Source organism: Phyllostomus discolor, chromosome 4 (genome assembly GCF_004126475.2).
Source record: "Phyllostomus discolor isolate MPI-MPIP mPhyDis1 chromosome 4, mPhyDis1.pri.v3, whole genome shotgun sequence".
Classification (NCBI taxonomy): domain Eukaryota; kingdom Metazoa; phylum Chordata; class Mammalia; order Chiroptera; family Phyllostomidae; genus Phyllostomus; species Phyllostomus discolor.
Window position 1 is genome coordinate 98,426,516 of NC_040906.2, and position 22,029 is coordinate 98,448,544.

The 22,029-nt window shown below is 37.3% G+C and overlaps 1 protein-coding gene across 2 annotated transcripts in view; it reads left to right on the forward strand.

Annotated features, from left to right (window-relative positions):
• Positions 1 to 16,478, forward strand: part of ACMSD (aminocarboxymuconate semialdehyde decarboxylase) — a 71,671-nt gene extending 55,193 nt beyond the window's left edge. For both annotated transcript variants that reach the window (XM_036023653.1, XM_028510018.2), the window contains exons 9-10: positions 13,761 to 13,862; positions 16,275 to 16,478. In XM_036023653.1, the coding sequence (XP_035879546.1) occupies positions 13,761 to 13,826 (66 nt within the window). In that variant the 3' untranslated portion in view covers positions 13,827 to 13,862; positions 16,275 to 16,478. The remainder of the gene's footprint in view (positions 1 to 13,760; positions 13,863 to 16,274) is intronic.
• The last annotated feature ends 5,551 nt before the right edge of the window (positions 16,479 to 22,029 follow it).

The window sequence follows — 22,029 nt, forward strand, 5'->3', positions numbered from 1 at the left end:
GAACCCCCCCCACCACCACCACCCTGGCGGCTGAAATATCCCTCCAGAAACTTCAGTTGCCACACCTGTGGGAGTCCAGTTAGCCCTCCTTGCACCTCTTCCACACTCTCTACCAGTCTTGTTGCAGTGAAGTGTTTCTTCTGTTTGTCCATAGTATGAGACTTCTTTCCAGATGGTGTTCAGTTGATTACTCAAGATGCTTTCTCTACTATTTAGTCGTAATTCCAATTTGGTCCTAGAAGGAGAGTACTGTAGCTTCCACTTACTCCTCTGCAATCTTGGATGTCCCTGGTCAATTTAATTTTGGCATAGTTGGATAAACAATTAAATGGGGATAGAAAAAGCATTTCTTTTTTTCTTTTTCTTTATTATTGACACTACTACCGATGTCCCCTTCCCCACCTTGCCCACCTACACCCAACTCCCTCTGCCCCTTCTCTCTTGCCATTACCACACTGCTATCTGCATCTATGGGTATACATATATGTTCTTGCCTGATCCCTTCACTTCTTTCATCCAGGCCCACGTCCCTCCTTCCTTCTGATAGCCATCACTGTGTGCCATGTGTCCATGGCTCTGATGAAAGCTTTTCATAAACAGTACTGGAACAAGTAACTATCCATAAGAGGTTAAAAATGAACCTTGACTCTACTTCACACACCACACAAAACTTCATTTGAGGTTTTTTAATGCCATGAAGGTTGGTTTGCAAAGACTGGAGAATGGTGAGAAACCTTGTTTGTTGGAATGCTGCAGAGGCTCAGGACCCCAGAGTCTATGTTCCTGAGACTTACCTTTCCCCAATAAGGATATAAAAAAAGGTCAAATGACAAGTAGTGAGCTAGGCCCCAGGAATAGTGTCTTGTAAGGACATGGATGTGTATGCACTAAGATGTATGGGCAAGCTGGGTGCCTGCTCAGAGAATCATGTAAAGGGATGAGATGATGGAGAACTATGGGTCTATGGCTTTCCTAACCTCACCCACTTCCAACCAGCTCAGATCTCTCAGATAGAGAAAGCTGGAGCAAGAGCCAGGTTTCATCCAGCCACAGGGAGCCCAAAGATGAGGAGCAGGACAGCAGGCCCTGCAAGATACATCTCAACAACAGGATTTACATACTTAGTCAAAATAATATCATAAGTAATAAAATTAAAATTAAAAATTCCTGAAAACATAAGTTCTGATAAGACAAGAAAGGCTTAATTCTTATATTCATTTATTTGTTTTAAATATTTTACTGCACAATTCCACAACACATCATCTGTACACTGTATTGTGTGTTTATCACCCCAAGTCAAGTCTTCTTCCATCACCATTTACAACCTATACCCCTCTCCATCACCGCTCCCCAATGCCCTGGCAATCACCACACTGTTGTCCCTGTCCATGAGTTTTTTTCTCTTTTTTTTCTTTTTTACTGAATCCCCTCCACACACCCTCAGCACACTGAACCATCCTGCCAGACAGCTGTCAGGCCTGCTCTCTATCTATAAGTCTGTCTCTATTCTGCTTGTTAGTTCATTTTATCCATTAGATTCCACCTATAAGTGAAATCATATGGTACTCACCCGCTCTCTGACTGGTTTATTCTTAATTTTTTACTTTTAGATATCAGTTTTCAAAGTAAGAAGTTGGTGTCGAATCCACATCATAAATGATGTCAAATACACATTTTCTTCTTCTATAGACTCTTATATTTCCATTGATTTAAAGTTTTCAATTCATTAAAACTATTTGTTTGATTCACACAAAAAAGTGAATTTGAGAATGATCATGCACATAAACAGTAAAATTGAAACTATAAAGCTTCAAGAAGAAGATATAAGAGAATATCTTCTCAACCTGAGAGCCAGCAAAAATTTCTTGGGACAGGGACACAGAAAGCAATAAACATTTAACAAAATTAACATGTTATATTTCACCAAGTTAAATTACTTTAGTTCATCATAAGAAAAATAATTAAATGAATAGGCAAGCCACATATGATGAAACATCATGAAACATATATATGATAAAGGAATTATATACACAATAAAGAACTACTACAATCAGCCATGACTGGCATAGCTCAGTGGATTGAGTGTGGGCTGCAAACCAAAGCATCGCAGGTTCGATTCCCAGTCACAGCGCATGCCTGGGTTGCAGGCCACAGCCCCCAGCAACTGCACATTGATGTTTCTCTCTCTCTCTCTTTTTCTCTCCCTTCCCTCTCTCCCTCTCTAAAAATAAACAAATAACATTTTTTTAAAAAAGAACTACTACAATTCAATAATAAAAGGATAAATAATCTAACTCAAAAATGAATGAGACTTAAATAGCCAGTTTCTAAAAAATATATTACTAGCCAAAAACATGTTTAAAGATGCAGGGGAATATGGGTAAAGGCAGTCAAAAGGTACAAATTTCCAACTTCCAGCCAAAATGAAGGCGTAGGTAGACACACTGTGCCTCCTCCCACAACCAAAAGAAGGACAACAATAAATTTAAAAACAGAAAAACAACCAGAACTGACAGAACTGTATGGAAGTCCAACAACTAAGGAGTTAAAGAAGAAACATTCATCCATACTGGTAGGAGGGGTAGAGACTGCCAGCTGGGCAGAGAGGACTTACAGCAAAGCAGCGGCAGCTGGAAGACCTGGGTGAGTGAAGCAGTGGCTGGCAGAGTGGGCCATCCCACACTGGCTTTCAGATAAGCTTGAGGGAACAACTGGGGAACAAGCCAGACCCTGCAACCCAGGGTTCCAGTGCAGGGAAAGCCTCAAAACCTCTGACTAAAAGAATCTGTGATGATTGAGGTGGCAGGAGAAACTCCCAACTTCACAGGACAGTTCGTTGGAGAGACCCACAGGGTCCTAAAATGTACACAAAACCACCCACCTGGGAATCAGCACCAGATGGGCCAATTTGCTTATGGTTAGCTGGGGAAGTGGCTGAAAGCTGGCAGAGAGCTGAACAAGCCGCATTGCTCCCTCTCTGACCCCTCCCCCACATACAGCACCATACAAGGGTTGTGCCACCCTGGTGACTACCTAAGGCTCTGCTCCTTACTACATAATGGGTGCACTGAAACAAAAAACAAAACAAAACAAAACAAAAAAACAGCCAAAATGAAAGAACAGATCAAAGCTCCAGAAAAAAATACAACTAAGTGACAAAGAGACAGCAAACCTATCAGATGGCAAGTTCAAAACACTGGTAATCAAGATGCTCACAGAAGTGGTTGAATATGGTTGCAAAAGAGAGGAAAAAGTGAAAGCTGTGGAAAGTGAAATAAAGGAAAATGTACAGGGAACCAAAAGTGATCGGAAGGAAACTGGGACTCATATCAATGGTTTGGAACGGAAGGAAAAAATAAACATTGAACCAGAACAGAATGAGAAACAAGAATTCCAAAAAATGAGGAGAGGCTTAGGCACCTCCTGGACAACTTTAAACATTCCAACATCCAAATCATAGGGGTGCCAGAAGGAGAAGAGGAAGAACAGGAAATTGAAAACTTATTTGAAAAAAATAATGAACTTCCCCAATTTAGTAAAGGATATAGACTTCCAAGAAGTCCAGGAACCAGGAACCTCAGAGTCCCAAAGAGGCTGGACTCAAAGAAGCACACACCAAGGCACATCATAATGATATTACCCAATATTAAAGATAAGGAGAGAATCTTAAAAGCAGCAAGAGAAAAGGAGACAGTTACCTACAAAGGAGTTCCCATTACACTATCAGCTGATTTCTCAAAAGGAACCTTACAAACAAGAAGGGGTTGTAAAGAAGTATTCAAAGTTATGAAAGGCAAAGACTATATCCAAGATTACTCTGTACAGCAAAGCTTAATTTAGAATGGAAGGGCAGATAAAGTGCTTCCCAGATAAAATCAAAGTTAAAGGAGTTTGTCATCACCAAGCCCTTATTATATGAAATGTTAAAGGGATTTATCTAAGAAATAGAAGGTCAAAAGCTATGAATGGTAAAATGACAACAAACTCACAACTATCAACAACTGAACCTCCCCCCCCCCCGCAAAAAAAAAAAAAAACTAAGCAAGCAACTAGAACAGGAACAGAATCACAGAAATGGAGATCACATGGAGGTTTATTAGCGAGGAGGTGGTTGGGGACAAATAGAGGAAAAAATACAGGGAATAAGAAACATAAATGCTAGGAAGAAAATAGACAAGGGGAGGTTAAGGATAGTATAGGAAATGTGGAATCCAAAGAAATTATATGTATGACACATGGACATGAATTAAAAGGAGGGGGGCGGGGAATGCTGGTGGTAGGGGTATGCAGGGCAGAGGGGAATAAGGGGGGAAATGGGATAACTGTGATAGTATAATCAATAAAAGACATTTAAAATTTTTTAATTAAAAAAAGGTACAAACTTCCAACTATAAGATAAATTCCGAGGATGTAATGTACAGCATGGTTACTATAGTTAATAATACTGTGTTGTATATGTGAAAGTTGTTAAGAAAGTAAGTCTTAAAAGTTCTCATCACGTGAAGAATTTTTTTACTCTGTGAGGTGACATATGTCAACTAAACCTATTGTCATGAGCATTTCTCAATATACACACAGTAGTCCCCCTTATCATCACTTTCACTTTCCACGGTTTCAGTTGCTCAGGGTGAACTGTAATCTAAAAATATTAAATGAAAAATTCAGAAATAAGCAATTCATAGGTTTTAAACTTCACACAGTAAAGAGAAACAGGATGAAATTTCATGCTATCCTGCTCCATCCCTTCCAGAGTATCCATGCTGTACATATAGTACAATAAGATATTTTGAAAGAGAACACATTCATATAACTTTTTTGCAGTATATTCTTATAATTGTTATGTTATTTTTAGTTATTGTTGCTGATCTCTTACTGTGACTAATTTGTAAGTTAAATTTTATCATGTGTACATATGTATAGTAAAAATAAAATATATATATAGGGTTTGGTACTATTTACAGTTTAAGGCACCCAGTCAGGTGTCTTGGAATGTATTCCCTAAGGATAAGGGGGGAATACTGAATATATCAAATCATTATGTTATATACCTAAAACTAATGCAATGTTATCTGTCAATTATATCTCACTAAAACTTGAAGGAAAAAAAAGAAACTACAAGGAAATATATTCTTTAAAATGGTAAAAAAAAATAAGCAAAGATGCTTCACATCATTAGTTCATCACAGAAACGCAATTTAAAACAATGAGGAACCACCACCCATCACTAGAGTAGCCAAACACAAAAAGATCAAAAACTCTGTTAGGAAGGTTGTGGAGCAACTAAAACATTTTTTCTTTTTTTAAAGTATATTTTATTGATTATGCTATTTCAGTTTTCCCAATTTTTTCTCCCCTTTTTCCCCCTCTACCCTGCAACCACCCTCCCTCCAGCATTCCCCACTTATGTCTATGGGTTGTACATATAAGTTCTTTAGCTTCTCTGTTTCCTATACTATTCTTAACCTCTATTTCATGCCTATCAATTATGCTTCTTACTCCCCATACCTTTCCCCCATTCTTCCCCTTCCTCTCCCCACTGAAAACCGTCCATGTGATCTCCATTTGTTATTCTGTTCCTGTTCTAGTTGCTTGCTTAGTTTTTGTTTTTTAGGTTCAGTTGTTGATAGTCATGAGTTTGTTGTCATTTTACTGTACAAAGTATTTTTATCTTCTATTTCTTAGATAAGTCCCTTCAACATTTCATATAATAAGAGCTTGATGGTGATGAACTCCTTTAACTTGACCTTATCTGGGAAGCACTTTATCTGCCCTTCCATTCTAAATGGTAGCTTTGCTAGACAGAGTAATATTGGATATAGGTCCTTGCCTTTCATGACTTCAAATACTTCTTTACAGCCCCTTCTTGCTTGTAAGGTTTTGTGTGGGGTTTTTTTGTTTTTGTTTTTTGAGAAATCAGCTGATAGTCTTATGAGCACACCTATGTAGGTAACTCTGTTTTCCTCTTGCTGTTTTTAAGATTCTCCCATTATCTTTTATCTTGGATAATTTAATGATGATATACCTTGGTGTGTTTTGCCTTGGATCCAATTTCTTTGGGACTCTCTGGGCTTCCTGGAAGTCTATTTCCTTGGCCAGATAGGGGAAATTTTTCTTCATTATTTGTTCAAATAAGGTTTCAATTTCTTGCTCTTCCTCTCCTCTTTCTGCTAGAGGAGAGGAAGAGCACCCCTTTAAGTACCCCTATGATTCAGATATTAGAGTGCTTAAAGTTGTCCCAATGGTTCCTAAGCTTCTTGGTTTTTTGAATTCTTATTTCTTCATTCTGTTCCAGTTGGATGTTTATTTCTTCCTTTTGCTCCAAATCAATATTTGAGTCCCAGTTTCCTTCCCTTCACTGTTGGTTCCCTGTATATTTTGCTTTATTTCACTTTGGGTAGCCCTCATTTCTTCCTTCATTTTGTGAATGAGGTCAATCATTTCTGTGAGCATCCTGATTACCAGTGTTTTGAAGTCTGCATCAGACAGGTTGTCTATCTCCTCATCAGAAGTTTTGATCTATTCTTTTATTTGGGCCACATTTCTTCGTCTTGATGAACATGTTATGTTGTAAAGGGGCGTAGCCTTAGGTATTCACCAGGGTGGAGCTACTCTCTTTGCTGCATTGTGGTTCTGTCTGTGGGGGAGGAGTCAGAGAGGGAACAATGCTGCTCACTTGCTCAGCTCTAGCCCCACTTTCCAACAAACTCTCCTGTTAGACTGGGAGTTTCCCCAGCTGTTGCAATCCCCATAGTATTTTACAGCTAGCTTTGAATCTTTAGTTTTCTGTTCAGCCAGCCCAACCATGCCCACAGGGTCCACCACCTTGCCTCGAGCATCCTCTGGGTTCAGGTGCCCATCTCTACCTCTCCTACTGGTTTGGGTGAATATTTCTTTTTTCTGATATAAGTTTTTTATTTTATTTTATAGATTTTATTTATTTTTAGACAGAGGGGAAGGGAGAGACAAAGAGAGGGAAAGAAACATCAATGTGTGGTTGCCTCTTGCATGGCTGCACCAGGGAACCTGGCCCGCAACCCAGGCATGTGCCCTAACTGGGAAATGAACCAGCAACCCTTTGGTTAGCAGGCCAGTGCTCAATCCACTGAACCACACCAGCCAGGGCCACGTGAATGTTTAACTCCTTGGTTGTCGGAGTTCCATGCAGTTTGATTTTTCTGGCACTTCTGGCTATTTATTGTTTTTAAATTAGTTGTTACCCTTTTGGTTGTGCAAGGAAGTGAAGCATTTCTACCTATGCCTCCATCTTGGCCAGAACTCCTAGAATTTTTGTATGCTGTTAGAACACACTCCTACCTTACACCCAAAAGTTTACTCCTACTTATTTACCCAATAGAAATGAACACACACATCCAAAAAAAAATATTTACAAGAAAATTTATAGGAGCTTTATTCAAAATAGCCAAAAACCAGAAACAATTTTAAGTGAAAGAATATGACAGAACTTTCTAGAGTGATGGAAATGTTCTGTATCTTGGTAGGGATATAACATGGGTGTATACATTTATCAAAACATATCCAATTGGCCCTGACCAGGTGCTCAGTCATTTTCAGTGTTGTCCAGTTCATCAAAAGGCTGTGAGTTCCATGCCCCTGGAACTCACATAACTAGGTTGTAGGCTCAGTGCCCTCCAGGGTGCTGAAGGTAACCAATCAATGTTTCTCTCTCATATCAGTGTCTCACTCTTTTTGTCTCTCTCTCCCTTTCTCTCTCTCTAAAATCAATAAACATATCCTCAGGTGAAGATTTAAAAAAAAACATCCAATTGAACACTTAAGAATTTTGCATTTTACTCAGTAATTATTACTTTTTTTCTTTTTTTAATATATTTTATTGATTATGCTATTACAGTTGTCCCATTTCCCCCCTTCTCTCCCCTCCACCCTGTACCCCCTCTCCCACCCACGTTCCCCCCCTTTAGTTCATGTCCATGTGTCACACTTATGAGTTCTTTAGCTTCTACATTTCCCGTACTATTCTTGCCCTCCCCCTATCTATTTTCAACCTACATTCTATGCTACTTATTCTTTATACCTTTTCCCCCTCTCTCCTCCTCCCACTCCCCTGCTGCTAGCCCTCCATGTGCCCTCCATTTCTGTGGTTCTTTTTCTGTTCTACTTGTTTACTTAGTTTCTTATGGTTTTGTTTTAGGTGTGGTTGTTAATATTTGTGAGTTTGCTGTCCTTTTACTATACATGTCTTTTCTTTATCTTCTTTTCTTAGATAAGTCCCTTTAGCATTTCATAAAATAAGGGCTTGGTGATGATGAACTCCTTTAACTTGACCTTATCTGAAAAGCACTTTATCTGCCCTTCCATTCTAAATGAGAGCTTTGCTGGATAGAGCAATCTGGGATGTAGGTCCTTGTCTTTCATGACTTGGAATATTTCTTTCCAGCCCCTTCTTGCCTGTAAGGTCCCTTTGGAGAAATAAGCTGACAGTCTGATGGGAACTCCTTTGTAGGTTACTGTCCCCTATTTCTTGCTGCTTCTAGGATTCTCTCCTTTGTTTTTACCTTGGCTAATGTAATTATGATGTGCCTTGGTGTGTTTCTTCTTGGGTCCAACTTCATTGGGGCTCTCTGAGCTTCTTGGATTTCTTGGAAGACTGCTCCCTTTGCCAGATTGGGGAAGTTCTCCTTTATTATTTGTTCAAATACGTGCTCAATTTGTTGCTTTTCCCCTTCCATTCTGGTACCCCTATAATTCGGATGTTGGAACATTTAAAGGTGTCCTGGATGCTCTTAAGTTTTTCCTCATTTTTTTGAATTCTTATTTCATCATGCTTTTCTACTTGGTTGATTCTATCTTCCTTCTGGTCCACTGTATTGTTTTGAGACTCAGATTCCTTCCTTTCACTATTGGCTCTCCTCCGTATATCTTCCTGCATCTCTTTTATGGTAACCTGCGTCCTTTCATCTAATTTGCGCCCAAAATCAACCAATTCCATGAGCTTTCTGATCACCAGTGTTTTGAACTGTGCATCTGATAGATTGGCTATTTTTTGGTCGCTCAAAAGGATGAGTCCTGGGGGACTGATCTGTTCTGTTGGAAACATATCTTATGTCTTTCCCTGTCTCGCCTTTTTCCCTGTCTCGCCTTTTTTTTTTTTTTTTCCTGGTCTGGTCACTCTTGTTACGGTGGGGGACGGAGCCTTAGGTGTTCACCGGCGCTGGGCACCCCAGGTCCGCTGGATTGTGACGTTATATGTTGGGCGGGAGCGGGGGACCGGAGGGAACAATGGCGGTAGTTCCATTCTCCTGGGCTCAGACCCTTCTCTGGGATCCTGGGCTGCAAGGTCTGCCCTGGTCCACAATCGCTGCCTCACTGGGTCTGCCAGCTGCAGCTTGCATACTCAGAGATCACTGCTGCGTTCTTGCGCCCCAGATGGTGTCGTGCCAATTTCACGCCAAATTTTCCCCGACCTCCGCGCGCCGCTGACCTGTGCCAGCCCCGCGCCTGCCCGGCTCGTCTTCTCCTACCAGTCTGGATACTTGGGTCTACTTCAACTTGGCTGTCCGACTTCCATTCAGATAAATCTTCTGTCAGTTCTGAGTGTTATCCTGGCTGTAAATTATTGTTGTTCTAATCTTGGTTGTGCGAGGAGGTACGGTGCATCCACCTATTCCTCCATCTTGCCGGAAGTGAGTAATTATTACTTTTAAAATGCTAAGTCCTAGGGAGTAATTTTACTTTTTGCAGCAGTATGTTTTAGCAATTCTGAAAATTATTTCTGTGCATTCTAAGCTTGAACAAAATGAGTAAATACATGTAATAAAATTCAGGTATCCCCCTGCTGGAGAAGGTAGTTACAAATATAGATAAATAGATATAGAAATATAGGTGTGCCTGTATGCACATGCACACAGTTCTATATCAACAATAATTAGCACATCTGGTACCAAGATCTTCATTTTTAGATACCATTTTCCACTGTAAGAAAGCTGGGCTGCTTGGAGAAAAGGTTTATTTCAATACAGATAAAGTGCAAACTGAGCTAGAATGACTTCTTATGCTTAAGAGTAAGGAGTATTCAAAATAATGCTATTGTGCTTAATGGCAAAAGACTGAAAGGTTCTATCCTTACTACTTCTATTCAACATTGTACTAGAGATTCTAGCCAGGGCAACTAGGCAAGAAAAATAAATAAAAGGCATGCAAATTAGAAAGAAAGAAACACAATTATTTGGAAATGGCATGACTTTGTATGTAGAAAATCCTAAGGAATCCACAAATACACTGATAAAACTAATAAACAGATTCAGCAAGATTGTAGGATATGATATAAATATATAAAATTAATTGTATTTATATATTACAATAATCCATAAATGAAATTGAGAAAACCACTTCATTTACAGTAGCATCAAAAAAGAATAAAATACTGAAGAATAAATTCAACTAAAGTATAAGACTTGGACACTAAACTATCAAACATTATTGTAGAAAATTAAAGAAAACCTAAATAAATAAAAAGACATCCTATTGATTTGAAAACAATATTGTTAAATTGCAATACTCTTCACTTCAATCTACAGATTCAATGCAATCCCTACCAAAAATCCAGGTGTGCTTTTTTTTGTAGGAATGGACAAGCTCATCCTAAAATTCACATGGAAATTCAAGGGACCAAGAATAGCCAAACCATCTTGAAAAAGAAGAACAAAGTCGGAGGACTCTAAATTTGAATTTTTAAAACTTTGAACATAGATACAGAAATCAAAATTGTGTGGTACTGGCTTAAGGACAGACATAAGGACCAGCTTATTTTGAACAAAGTATAAATTCATTTCAGTGAGGAAAGAATATTCTTTTCAATATACTGTAGTGGGACAACCCTATATCCACATGCAAAAAAAAAATTGGATCTTTCTTTATACCATTCATAAAAATTAACTCAATATAGATCAAAGACCTACGTGGAAGAACAAAACTACAAACTCTTAGAAAACAGTTGTAAATTGTTGTGACCTTTAATTAGGCAATGATTTTTAAATATCACACCAAAACCACAAGTAGCCAAAGAAAAAAACAGATAAATTGGACTTCAACAAAATTAAAATTTCTACTTCACAAGACATGACCAATAAAGTAGAAGGACAACCCACAGAATGAAGAAAGTACTTGTAAATCATATACCTGATAAGTCTCTAGTATTCAGAAAATATAAACTCTTACAACTATAACCAAAAAAAAAAAAACAAAAAACAAAAAAACCCCACATGGGCTTAAATAAACACAGGGATATGAATAGATATTTCTCCAAAGACACAGAAATTACCAATGAGCACATGAACAGACATTTAGCCTAATTAGTCATTAGATAAATGCAAATGAAATCCATAATGAGTTATCACTTTACTATGTAAAGTTATTACTTTACTATGATGATTATGATAAAAAGGATGGACAACAAGAACTGTGGTAACGATTTGGAGGAATAAGAACCCTCATACTTTGCTGGTAGGAATGTAGAATCTGCAGCCACTGTGAAAATTAGTTCCTCAAAATGTCAAACATGGGTTTACCATGTGACACAGCAATTCCAATGCTAGATAGATATATATCTATATATATAGATATATATATAGATATATATATAGATATATATATATAGGGGGCCATTCCACATGGCAGTGGGAATGTAGCCTAGTCCCCTGATTTAGAAAACTGATGGGGAGTGAGGTCGGCACACAGGACCCACATCCACAGATAGGCTCTCCTGTGCAGAGTCAGGCCGGCATTGTACCTAGGCTGCTTTGAGGCTTGCTTTTGCTAAAACTCCCTCACCCTGAATTGAAGCAGCAAATGTTTACTGCATATCTTTAACTTCCTAAAATCTATGCTAAACCCCCCAAGGATGAGTGTAACCAGTTCAATCACTTTTCCCTTTGCATTTGTAAATATCCTTCTTCTGTGATGTGATTAGTGGCATCCTCTCCTTTGTTTTCTGTAAAAGGTAACCACCTAAAGTGAACCTGTGCATAGTAAATGAGGACCATCCTCGATATAATGTGCCCAGAAAAGCAATAAAAGCCTGTCCAGGCAAGAGTTGGGGCCCTCTCTCTCACTGGGAGAGTGGCCATGCCATCCCTTTTTCTCCACAGAACTTCTGTAGTCCGTGTGAATTTGTCGCCGCCACATTGACCCCACAGGCTGGAGTGCAGATCAGATATATATCTAGGAAAAGTGAACATAAGTTCACACAAATTTTCAGAGCAGCATTATCATAATAGCCAAAAAGTAGATAGAAAGAACCCAAATGTCAATCATCTGATGAGTGGGTTCAATGAAATTTGGAATAATCTATAACATTGGAATACTACTCATCCTAAATGAAAGAAAACAACCTATTACATTTAATTTTTATGAAATGTCTGGAATGGGCAATTCTAAAGACACAGAAGACAAATTAGGTGCTTTCCAGGGTCTGGAGGGAGGAGGTAATGGGGAGGTGCCAGCAATGGGAAGGGGTTTACTTTGGGACTGATAAAAATGTTCTGGTATTAGATAGTGGGAATGAAGTACAAAAAATCATGATACACTAAAGCAAACTGAACTGTACACTTTAAAATGGTGATTTTATAGTATGTGAAATATGCCTCAAAAAGAAGTGGGCTGCAACCCCAAATCCCAGTCTTCTTTCCTGGAGGCAATAATGTTATTTGTTTCTTGGGTCTCATTCCTAAAATAGACTGTATACATACAAACATTATTCATGTATATATAGGTCTCTCATTAACAGAAATATGAGCATAGCAATATATTGTCCTAGACTTTTCCCCCTCTACAATGACACTTCAAGAACATTCTTTACAAAATATACTTGGTGATTACTCTATTTCAGCATATGTAAGTATCCCTGGTTCCTTTTGGGTTTGGATTTGCCATAATTTATTTGCTAGTACTCTGCTGCTACAGATAATTTTGCAATTAATTTACTTACATATTTCCATTACATGTGTATGAGTAGGATATGTTTCTACAAGTTAAATTCTGGTTGAAAATGTTTTTTGTATTTTGTATTTTTTTATTGATAAACTGTCATTATTGGTTTACTGTCCTTCTCATTAGATTATCAGTTCCCTGAGGAACATGGGCCATTCTCTTTTGTTGACCAGGGTAATCTAGATTACAGAACACTGTCTGACCTGCTGCTTTATATATTTATTGATGGTCAAGTCCATGGCTTTGATGTATGGCATGTCAAATGGAAATCTGAAGCTACACCATTCAAAAAACAGACAATCATCCAGTTTGTAGAGATAGGAATTGTTTGGGAGTTGTTTTCTTTTCATCCAGTTGGGTTTTCTTTTTCATTTTTTCCTTTCATCCTCTAGTTAGTATGTTTTTCAAAAAACTGTGATATCAATTGCAATGTATCATTCTAAGAAATACGAATCCTTAATTTCATCTGAGGACATCAGCATGTTTTATTAGACAAATGCCTGACTTCTTATATTTGAATTTTCTTTATTTCAGTTAGTGAAAAAAAAGGTGGGGGGGGGGGATTGGGGGCTGAATTGCAACTTTAGGAGACCTATGGCGCACCTGCTGGAGAAAATATCAGATAAGTTTTGAATCCATTAAATTATTAAAATTTTAAATGAGTGTTGCTATTAATCAGGAAGAATTTGATATTTTACCATACAGTGCTGTAATAATTAAATATAATTAAGTTTATAGGAGGTTCTTTGATGTGCTAAAAAATTATCGATAAAAAATATATTTTATTTTTTCAGGATAAAGTCATCTTGGGGACTGATTACCTACCCTTTCCACTAGGTGAGCTGGAACCTGGAAACTGATAGAATCCATGGAAGAATTTTGATGCAGAAACAAAGGTATATGCCTTTTATGTCATGGATTTCCTTTCCATTTTCCTGCTGTAATTGTGCTGGTTTCAGAGCACTTTCAGTGTGATAACAAAGAACAGGGAATCATTACACTTAATATTCCTAGAATTGTTACTAGATCACCAGAAATAGCTAACTATTAAAGGGCAAAAAAAGTTAAAAAGCTGAAAGACAGCCTAGTACATTCATGAAGGCCAGGAAGAAAACTGCAAAGAAGCATATCATAATAATATGTTTCTGTTTGCATGTTAGATGAATAATAAGAAAAATGTCTAAATTTTTTCATTTAATATGTCTATTACAAATCTACCGATCTCAAAAACTGTAATCATTCTAATAATTTGAATACTGATACAAAATTCTTGATTAAAAAGGACCCAAGGACCTCAAGTAACTAGATTTTTTTCTTTTGTGTTTGACTTCTAGGGTGGGTAAATGTGCCATAATGCTGCCAATGCTTGTTCTACCCCTTAGGATCCTGAGCCAAGAAGAGTTAAAATGAGATGCATTGTCCTCAGATTCCCTCTCCCTTGGCATACTTTTCCCATTCCACCCCCACCTTCCAACAAAACAAGTTCTTCCTGAGGGCTTCACCAATCACTACCAGGGGTCAAAGATGGCCACACACTCTTAACAAATCTTACGAAAGTCTTAGTTATAATCCTTTTGTATAATTCTTGGCTTTCTTCTCCACTAGAATATAAAAGTTCTCTTGGTCTCTAATTCTCTGCTCTAATCATCAAGGATTAAGCTCATCAAATCTTTTCAGTAGGCTTAAAGCACATTAACAGATGTCAAGAAAAATCCATTATGATGTTTACCGGTTGCAAGTTATGAACTGGGAACCCTCAGACTACTTTTATATAGGAAGTTTCCCCTTTGGCACTTACCTACCTTAAGACACTTAAAGTCTCGAATTGTTAAAATATTTTCTTGTTAAAGTAGGAAAGCCATAATAAGACATCTTTTTACTTTTTTTACAACAGAGTTTGAAAATAAAAAGACTTTCTATAAAATTAATATAAATTAAACGGAAACCAATACCCCCAAGTATCCTGATTAAGAGTTCAGTGAATAATTATTTTATGTCTCTCATTTAATTTTATGAGTTTATCATATTTCAAGTTTAAAATAACATAAAAATGTTTATACTGTCACAATTCAAAATGACAGTTTGTATAAGATTACTCATTGCACATTGTCTGTAATAAAAGACTGAAAACAGTCTATAGGTGAATAGTTACATACATATAATATATCCATACAATGGTATCTAACACTAAAAATCCATTTCCAAGGTATATCAAGTTTAAAAAGCAAGGTGCCAAACAACCTGTATAGTATATTTCCATTTGTGTATAGTATACTATCCAATTGTGAAAAAAAGAATATCTCTATAACTAAATATAACTATTTGCTTATATGTGCATAAAATATTTCTGGAATAACAGACAAGAAACTGATGGCTGCACAACTCTGTAAACATACTAAATATCACCAAACTATACACTTTAATGGGTAAATCGTATGGTAAGTGAACTATATCTCAATAAAGCTGTTGCAAAGTAAGTAAATAAAAATAGATGCCATTACAAAAAAAAAAAAAAAAGACAGCCCTCAGAAGATAGCATCCATTTTATAATTTTGAATTTTGAGCACTGAAATGATCATGAGATGTAGATATACATTAATGGCATGCATGTTATACAATCCTATACATGTTTCCTTCCACCCTCAGCTAAATGCCTGACCTTTGCAAATTGGATATCTGTCAATTAGGGTATCACAAAGTTACCTCTGAAATCACAGTTCTTTTTGTGGAGTTGATCTAGTTTATAGGTGGAGAGAAGGTGAAGAAAAATTTGGCAGTCCTTTTCTCATGTGAAATAAATAAATGTACATATTTGTACAATATTCTGAAACTCTCCATCTATTTCACTTTTCTTGCTCTGAAAGAGTTTACCTTGTGAGGGAGGAGAGAATGCCAAAACTCAATACCTGTGCCTAGAGGCTGAGGGTGGCTACAGGACTTCCTAGAACCGTCACCAGCTCTTTTGTCCCATAGTCCTAAACTGTAAATTTTCTCTGTTTTGCCTAAAATAAGTTTTTAAAATCTTTGAAAACTTCAGGAGTTTTCAAAGAGCATTTTCTTAAGAGGGCTCTCCACCTTGTAATTTCCTCCTTTCCTCCTACTACCAAGTTTCAAACATAGATTTCAAATAGTGGGGAAAAAATAGGTCAAGAGGATTTTGGTAAGAGCATCATTGTTTAACCTGCTAATATTTTTCTCTCACATTGAGGATTTGATTTTTTAAAAAACCTGATAAAGACACTCAATAAAGTACTTAAAAACAACCATTAAGTAATGCATTAAAATAAAACCTTTTCTTTCTTTTTCAGGATAAACTCAAAGCTGGCAATGCACTAGCATTTTTGGGTCTTGAGAGAAAACTATTTGAATGACTGAATTTACTACAATCTTTCAAGAGATGCTTTTTTTTGTTTTTTAAATATGTATCACACATACACACTAAAATCCTACTTTGAACTATTTTACCCAGAAATAGAATATCCCTGAGTATCCCAAATTATTCATAACAAAAATGACTCATGTTTTTCACTCTGAAAAGCAGTACATGATTTCACATGCAAGCCAAAAATTATTTTCCGAGCACTTTAAACATTAATGACAGAAGCAAAATGCAAAATGTCATTAATGCTTTTTATGGAGAAAGACCAAAACCAGATTCATCCTAATGGTTCAAGTTGGTTCTTACTTGAGCAAGTATATGTGCCTAGAGCCCAAATAACCCATTTTTATTCACTTTAAACACTTTTCATTGGCCCAGAACTGGGCTGGGAATACTTTAGATTTCACAAATAAGTGTACATATTTCATAATCTGTAGGAGCTTATAATCTAAATAAGGAGGCAAGTCATAAGTTCATGCAATAATTACTAAGCAATGCAACATAAGTCTCACAGAAGTTTTAGTAAAATTCATCTGGACTCAAACTTTTGGGAAAATCTTCAAAGAAGTTGGAACTTGGGCTGAGTCTAGAAAGATGGATAAGGCTTAAGTTGGAGATGGTAAACAGATGGGAAGGCAAAACTATGGGAAACAGAAGTTTATCTACTCTGGAGAAAGTTACAGTCTATAATTTACTTTATCAGAAGCTATTTTAATTTAAACTACTGAGCAGAATATTTAAGATAGCAGTGGAAATTGAGAGCAGGGAAACACCTGGGCAGCCTCAGTCATTGATGGTCTGCCTGGGCTGCTGAAAATAACTCAGTTTGAAAGGGGTGATGAGTATCTGTGGTTTGTGTACTTCTGAATGAATTCCAAAATCAAATATTCTTCAAAGTTACTTTCTTGCTTTGATTAATAATACTCTTTCCCTCCCACTAGCCAGAGAACTCATGAGTTGAATATTAGCATGAAATTTATGCCAATATAATTTTTGCTAAATTATGTCCATCCCATTATTTTCACTTTATTTAGTTTGTTATTCCATCTTTTTCTTGCTCTCCTATTGCTTTCTAGAACTTTACCCACCCACTAATCTGTTATTTACTCCAATCTGCCTACAAGAAAAAAAAAAACAGGTTGAACAAAACAACAATATAAAGTATATGCTATTTTTTCCTTCCCCATTATTTGAGGAAAATATCCATTCCTTCTCAAATATTCTATATTTGACCACTTTTTAACATAGTGTTTAATAGCTTCTATTATGAAAAGTAACCTGATTATTTTAATCAATATATAGATAGATGACAGATAGAGAGATAAATAATGGGTTTATTCATATTCATACTCACAGAGTATTTATGTGATATGCCAGAGCTGTTGCACTGTTCCAGGTACTTGGGATATAGAAGTAAATAAAAATGATAAAAGTCCTTCTCTGATGAAACTTATAGTCCCAAAAGTAAGAAACGATAAAGGAGAGAGAGGAAAAAGAAACAAGGAATTGAGAGGAAGGAAGAGAGAATGAAGGAAGGAAATTTGTCTTATACTGAAAAATTAAAACAGGGAAATATATACAGAGTAACTTAGGGGAAGATGGGGAATAAGACATTAAGTTGTGAGCCCAGAGAAAGTCTCTTTAAAGACTTTAACCTGAGACTTGAGTGATAGAATAGTAATAGTTAGAAAGCCCTTCTCTATACCCATATTAAAAAGGAATTTACTCATCTTTTCTTCTAGTGCTGGCATAGTTTCATTGTCTTATTATAGTTAAATCTTTGATCTAATCAATGTTGGAGTTATCCTTATGTATGATGTGAGGAATCAATCTAATTTCATTGCAGCACTGTTATTGCAAAATATTGAAAATTATATACATTGTCCAAATTAGGAGACTGAACAAACTATAGTACACATACATGCACACACACATATGTACACATGTACACACACATATGTCCAGATGCCTGGAAGTAAACCTTGATTTCTATCTTTCCTTGCCATCCCTCTTCCTTATATTCAGTCCATCATCAAATGCTATTGGTTGCATATAAGACATCTCATATCCCCCATTCCTAATTCTACTACTGTTGCCCAAATCACCATGATTTCTTGCCTAGTCTCCTTAATACTAATCTTGACCCCTTACAAAATTCTCTACACAACTGCTGATATGTTTTTTCCTTTTTTTATTTTTTAAAAGGACTTATTTACTTATTATTTAGAGAAAAGAGAAGGGAGGGAGAAATAGAGGGAGAGAAACATCAATGTGAGAAGTATTGATCATCCTTCCCTCTCATACATGCTCTGACCAAGGACAAATCCACAACCCAGGCATGTGCCCTGACCAAAATAGAACTGGCAACCTTTTGCTTTGTGGAATGAAGCCCAAGTAACTGAGCCACACCAGTCAGGGCTGGTTTTTCCTTTAAGAAAAAAGAAAACTGTAACTCAGCCCTGGCTGGTGTGGCTCAGTGGATGGAGTACCAGACTGTGAACCAAGGGTTGCTGGTTCAATTACCAGTCAGGGCACATGCCTGCATTGCACGTCAGGTCCCCAGTAGAAGGCATGTAAGAGGCAACCACACACTGATGTTTTTCTCCTCTCTGTCTCCCTGCCTTCCCCTCTCTCTAAAAATAAGTAAAATCATTTTAAAAAAACATAAACTGAGAGCATATCACAGACTATTTTAGAAAGTCCAATGGCTTCCTATGAGAGTTATAAAAATCTAAACTCTTGACCATGGGCTACTTATCTGACCAACTTATATCATCATCACCTACCTCTTTCTTCCTTGAGCACAAACTCTGCTACAAGCTCTTTCCTGTGTAAAATCAGTAGGAAACATCAGCTTTAACAATACATCATACCAATTGGACTTAAGAGATATATACAGAACATTTGGATCCAAAAACAACAGGAATACACATTCTTCTCAAGTGCACATGGAATGTTATCTAGGAAAGGTCATATGTTAGGCCACAAAACACATCTTAATACATTCAGTAAGATTAAATCAGATCAAGGCATCTTTTCCAAACAAAATAGTATGAAACTAGAAATCAATTACAAGAACAAAATTGGAAAATTCACATATATGTGGAGATTAAGGAACATACTACTGAACAACCAGTAGGTCAAAAAAGAAAAAAAGAAAAAGAAAAAAAGACAGTCACACCTCAGTACTTGGTGGCTTCAGAGCTCATCAAATCCTGTACTCATCACATTTTGACAAGAAAAAACTGTTTCAGCACTCAGCACTTGCTTGGGACTCACTGCACTCTCCAGAAATTGTATGAGTCACAACGCTGCCCCACAAGAGAAAATGCTTCATTCTTCAGTATTTGTCGGACTTGGTACTCATCATGAGTTCCGGAATGAATTAACATCAAGTACCGAGGTACCATTGTACTTTGAGACAAAGGAAAATGGAAACACAACATAGTAAAACTTTTGGGGTACAGCAAAAGCAGTTCTAAGAAGACAGTCATAATGATAAATGCCTACATTAATAAACAAGAAAAATCTCAAACAACCTAACTTTATAAACCAAGGAATCAGGAAAAGAACAAACGAAGCCCAAAGTTAATAGAAGGAAGGAAACAACAAAGATAAGAGTAGAAGTAAATGAAATAACGATTTAGCCCTGGCTGGTGTAGCTCAATGGATTGAGTGAAGGCTGCAAACCAAAGGGTTGCCAGTTTGATACCCAGTCAGGGCACATGCCTGGGTCTCAGGCCAGGTACCCAGTGGGGGCCATGTGAGAGGCAACCACACATTGATATGTCTCTCTCTCTCCCTCCCTTCCCCCTCTAAAAATAAATAAATAAAACCTTTAAAAAATGAAATAGAGATTTAAAAGACAATAGAAAACAGCTGGGTACTAGACTGATCACTTTGTAAGTTATATTAATGTCTAATCACTATGTTGTACATGTAAAACTAATAAAATATTGTATGCTAACTATTATCAAAAAATAAAAAATTGTTTTAAAAAAGACGATAGAAAATAATCTCCAGATTCTGGAGATTATTATGCTAAGCGAAATTAGCCAGCTAAAGAAAGACAAATGCCACATGATCTTACTTATATGTGAAATCTAATGAACAATATAAACTGATAAACAAAATGGAAACAGAGGCATAGATACATGGAACAGACTGACAGCTATCAGAGGGGAAGTGGGAGGGGACGACTGCATGAAAGAAGGTGAAGGGATGAGCCAAAGAACATATATGCATAACCCAAAGACACAGACGACAGTGTGGCAAGAGCCAGAGGGAATGGGGCAGGGCTGGGTGGAGGTGTGCAAAGGAAGGGGGGTGGAAACATCTGTAATAGCATCACCAGTTTAAAAAAGACAGTAAAAAGATCAATGAAACTAACTCTGACTTTTCTGTGCATATAATTCTGAGGACATTTATCCTCTGAGATATAATTAAACTTATCCATACTTTAGAGATATTTACTTATACAGCTGAGTAGATGTATCACCATTTACCATGATGAGGAACACTATGTGATAAACAGGCTTGGGAGGGATGAGAATTAACATTTCCATTGTTGGACTTCTTATATTTCAGATGCTTCTTGGACATTTAAGTAGCAATGTCTAGTAAGCAGTTGGGTCTACTAGTCAGCCTGGGGTGTTCAGAAGAGAGGCTGGATAGAGATCATGAATGTATAGAAGGTATTTAAGGAAATAAGACTGGGTGAAATCACCTGGAGAAAAAGGAGAGAACCAAAAGAACCCAGGACTAATTCCTGGGATTTTCCAAAACTTGGAGATCAGATGGAGGAGCCAGCATTGGGCACTGAGTAGCAGCCAGTGAAATAGGAGGAAAACAAACAAAAATGTGGTATTCTGAAGTCAAGGGGAGATAATGTTTCAAGAAGTCTTCATAGGCTTTAGGCATAAAAAAAAATCAAAGCTATAGTACTGTGGTACTTTACAGAATCATATGCCCAAATGTAATTAATTTCTTTATCCCAAAAGTAAGTTCCACTTCCTAAAATACAAACTCTCAGCAATGGCATTACCTAGTCACCTAAATCATTTCCTTCATCCATATCAAATCTGTTAACAACCCAATAAATTCTACCATTTTTATATCTTTTCTTATCTTTCTTCCCTATGGCTTCTAAATAAAGTCAGGTCCTCATCTTTCACCAAGAGTATAGAAATAATCTCTTAGACTTCCAGCCAAGATGGAGGCTTAGGTAAACACACTGTGCCTCCTCACACAACCAAAAGGACAACAAATTTAAAAACAAAAAACAACCAGAACTGCCAGAAAATCAAACTGTATGGAAGTCCGGCAACCAAGGAGTTAAAGAAGAAACATTCATCCAGACTGGTAGGAGGGGCAGAGATGGGCAGCTGGGCAGAGAGAACTCATGGCAAGATAGCAGCTGGTGGACAGGGAAGTCCCACATTCGAGTACACATAAACTGGGAGGAACAACTGGGGAGTAAGACAGACCATACAACCCAGGGTTCCAGCCCTTTATTTTGAGCAGAGATAAAGCCTCAAAACCTCTGACTGAAAAAACCTGTGAGGGTTGAGGTGGCAGGAAAAACTCCCAGCCTCACAGGAGAGTTCGTTGAAGACACCCACAGGGTCCTAGAATGTACACAAACCCACCCATCTGGGAATCAGCACCGGAAGGGCCCAATCTGC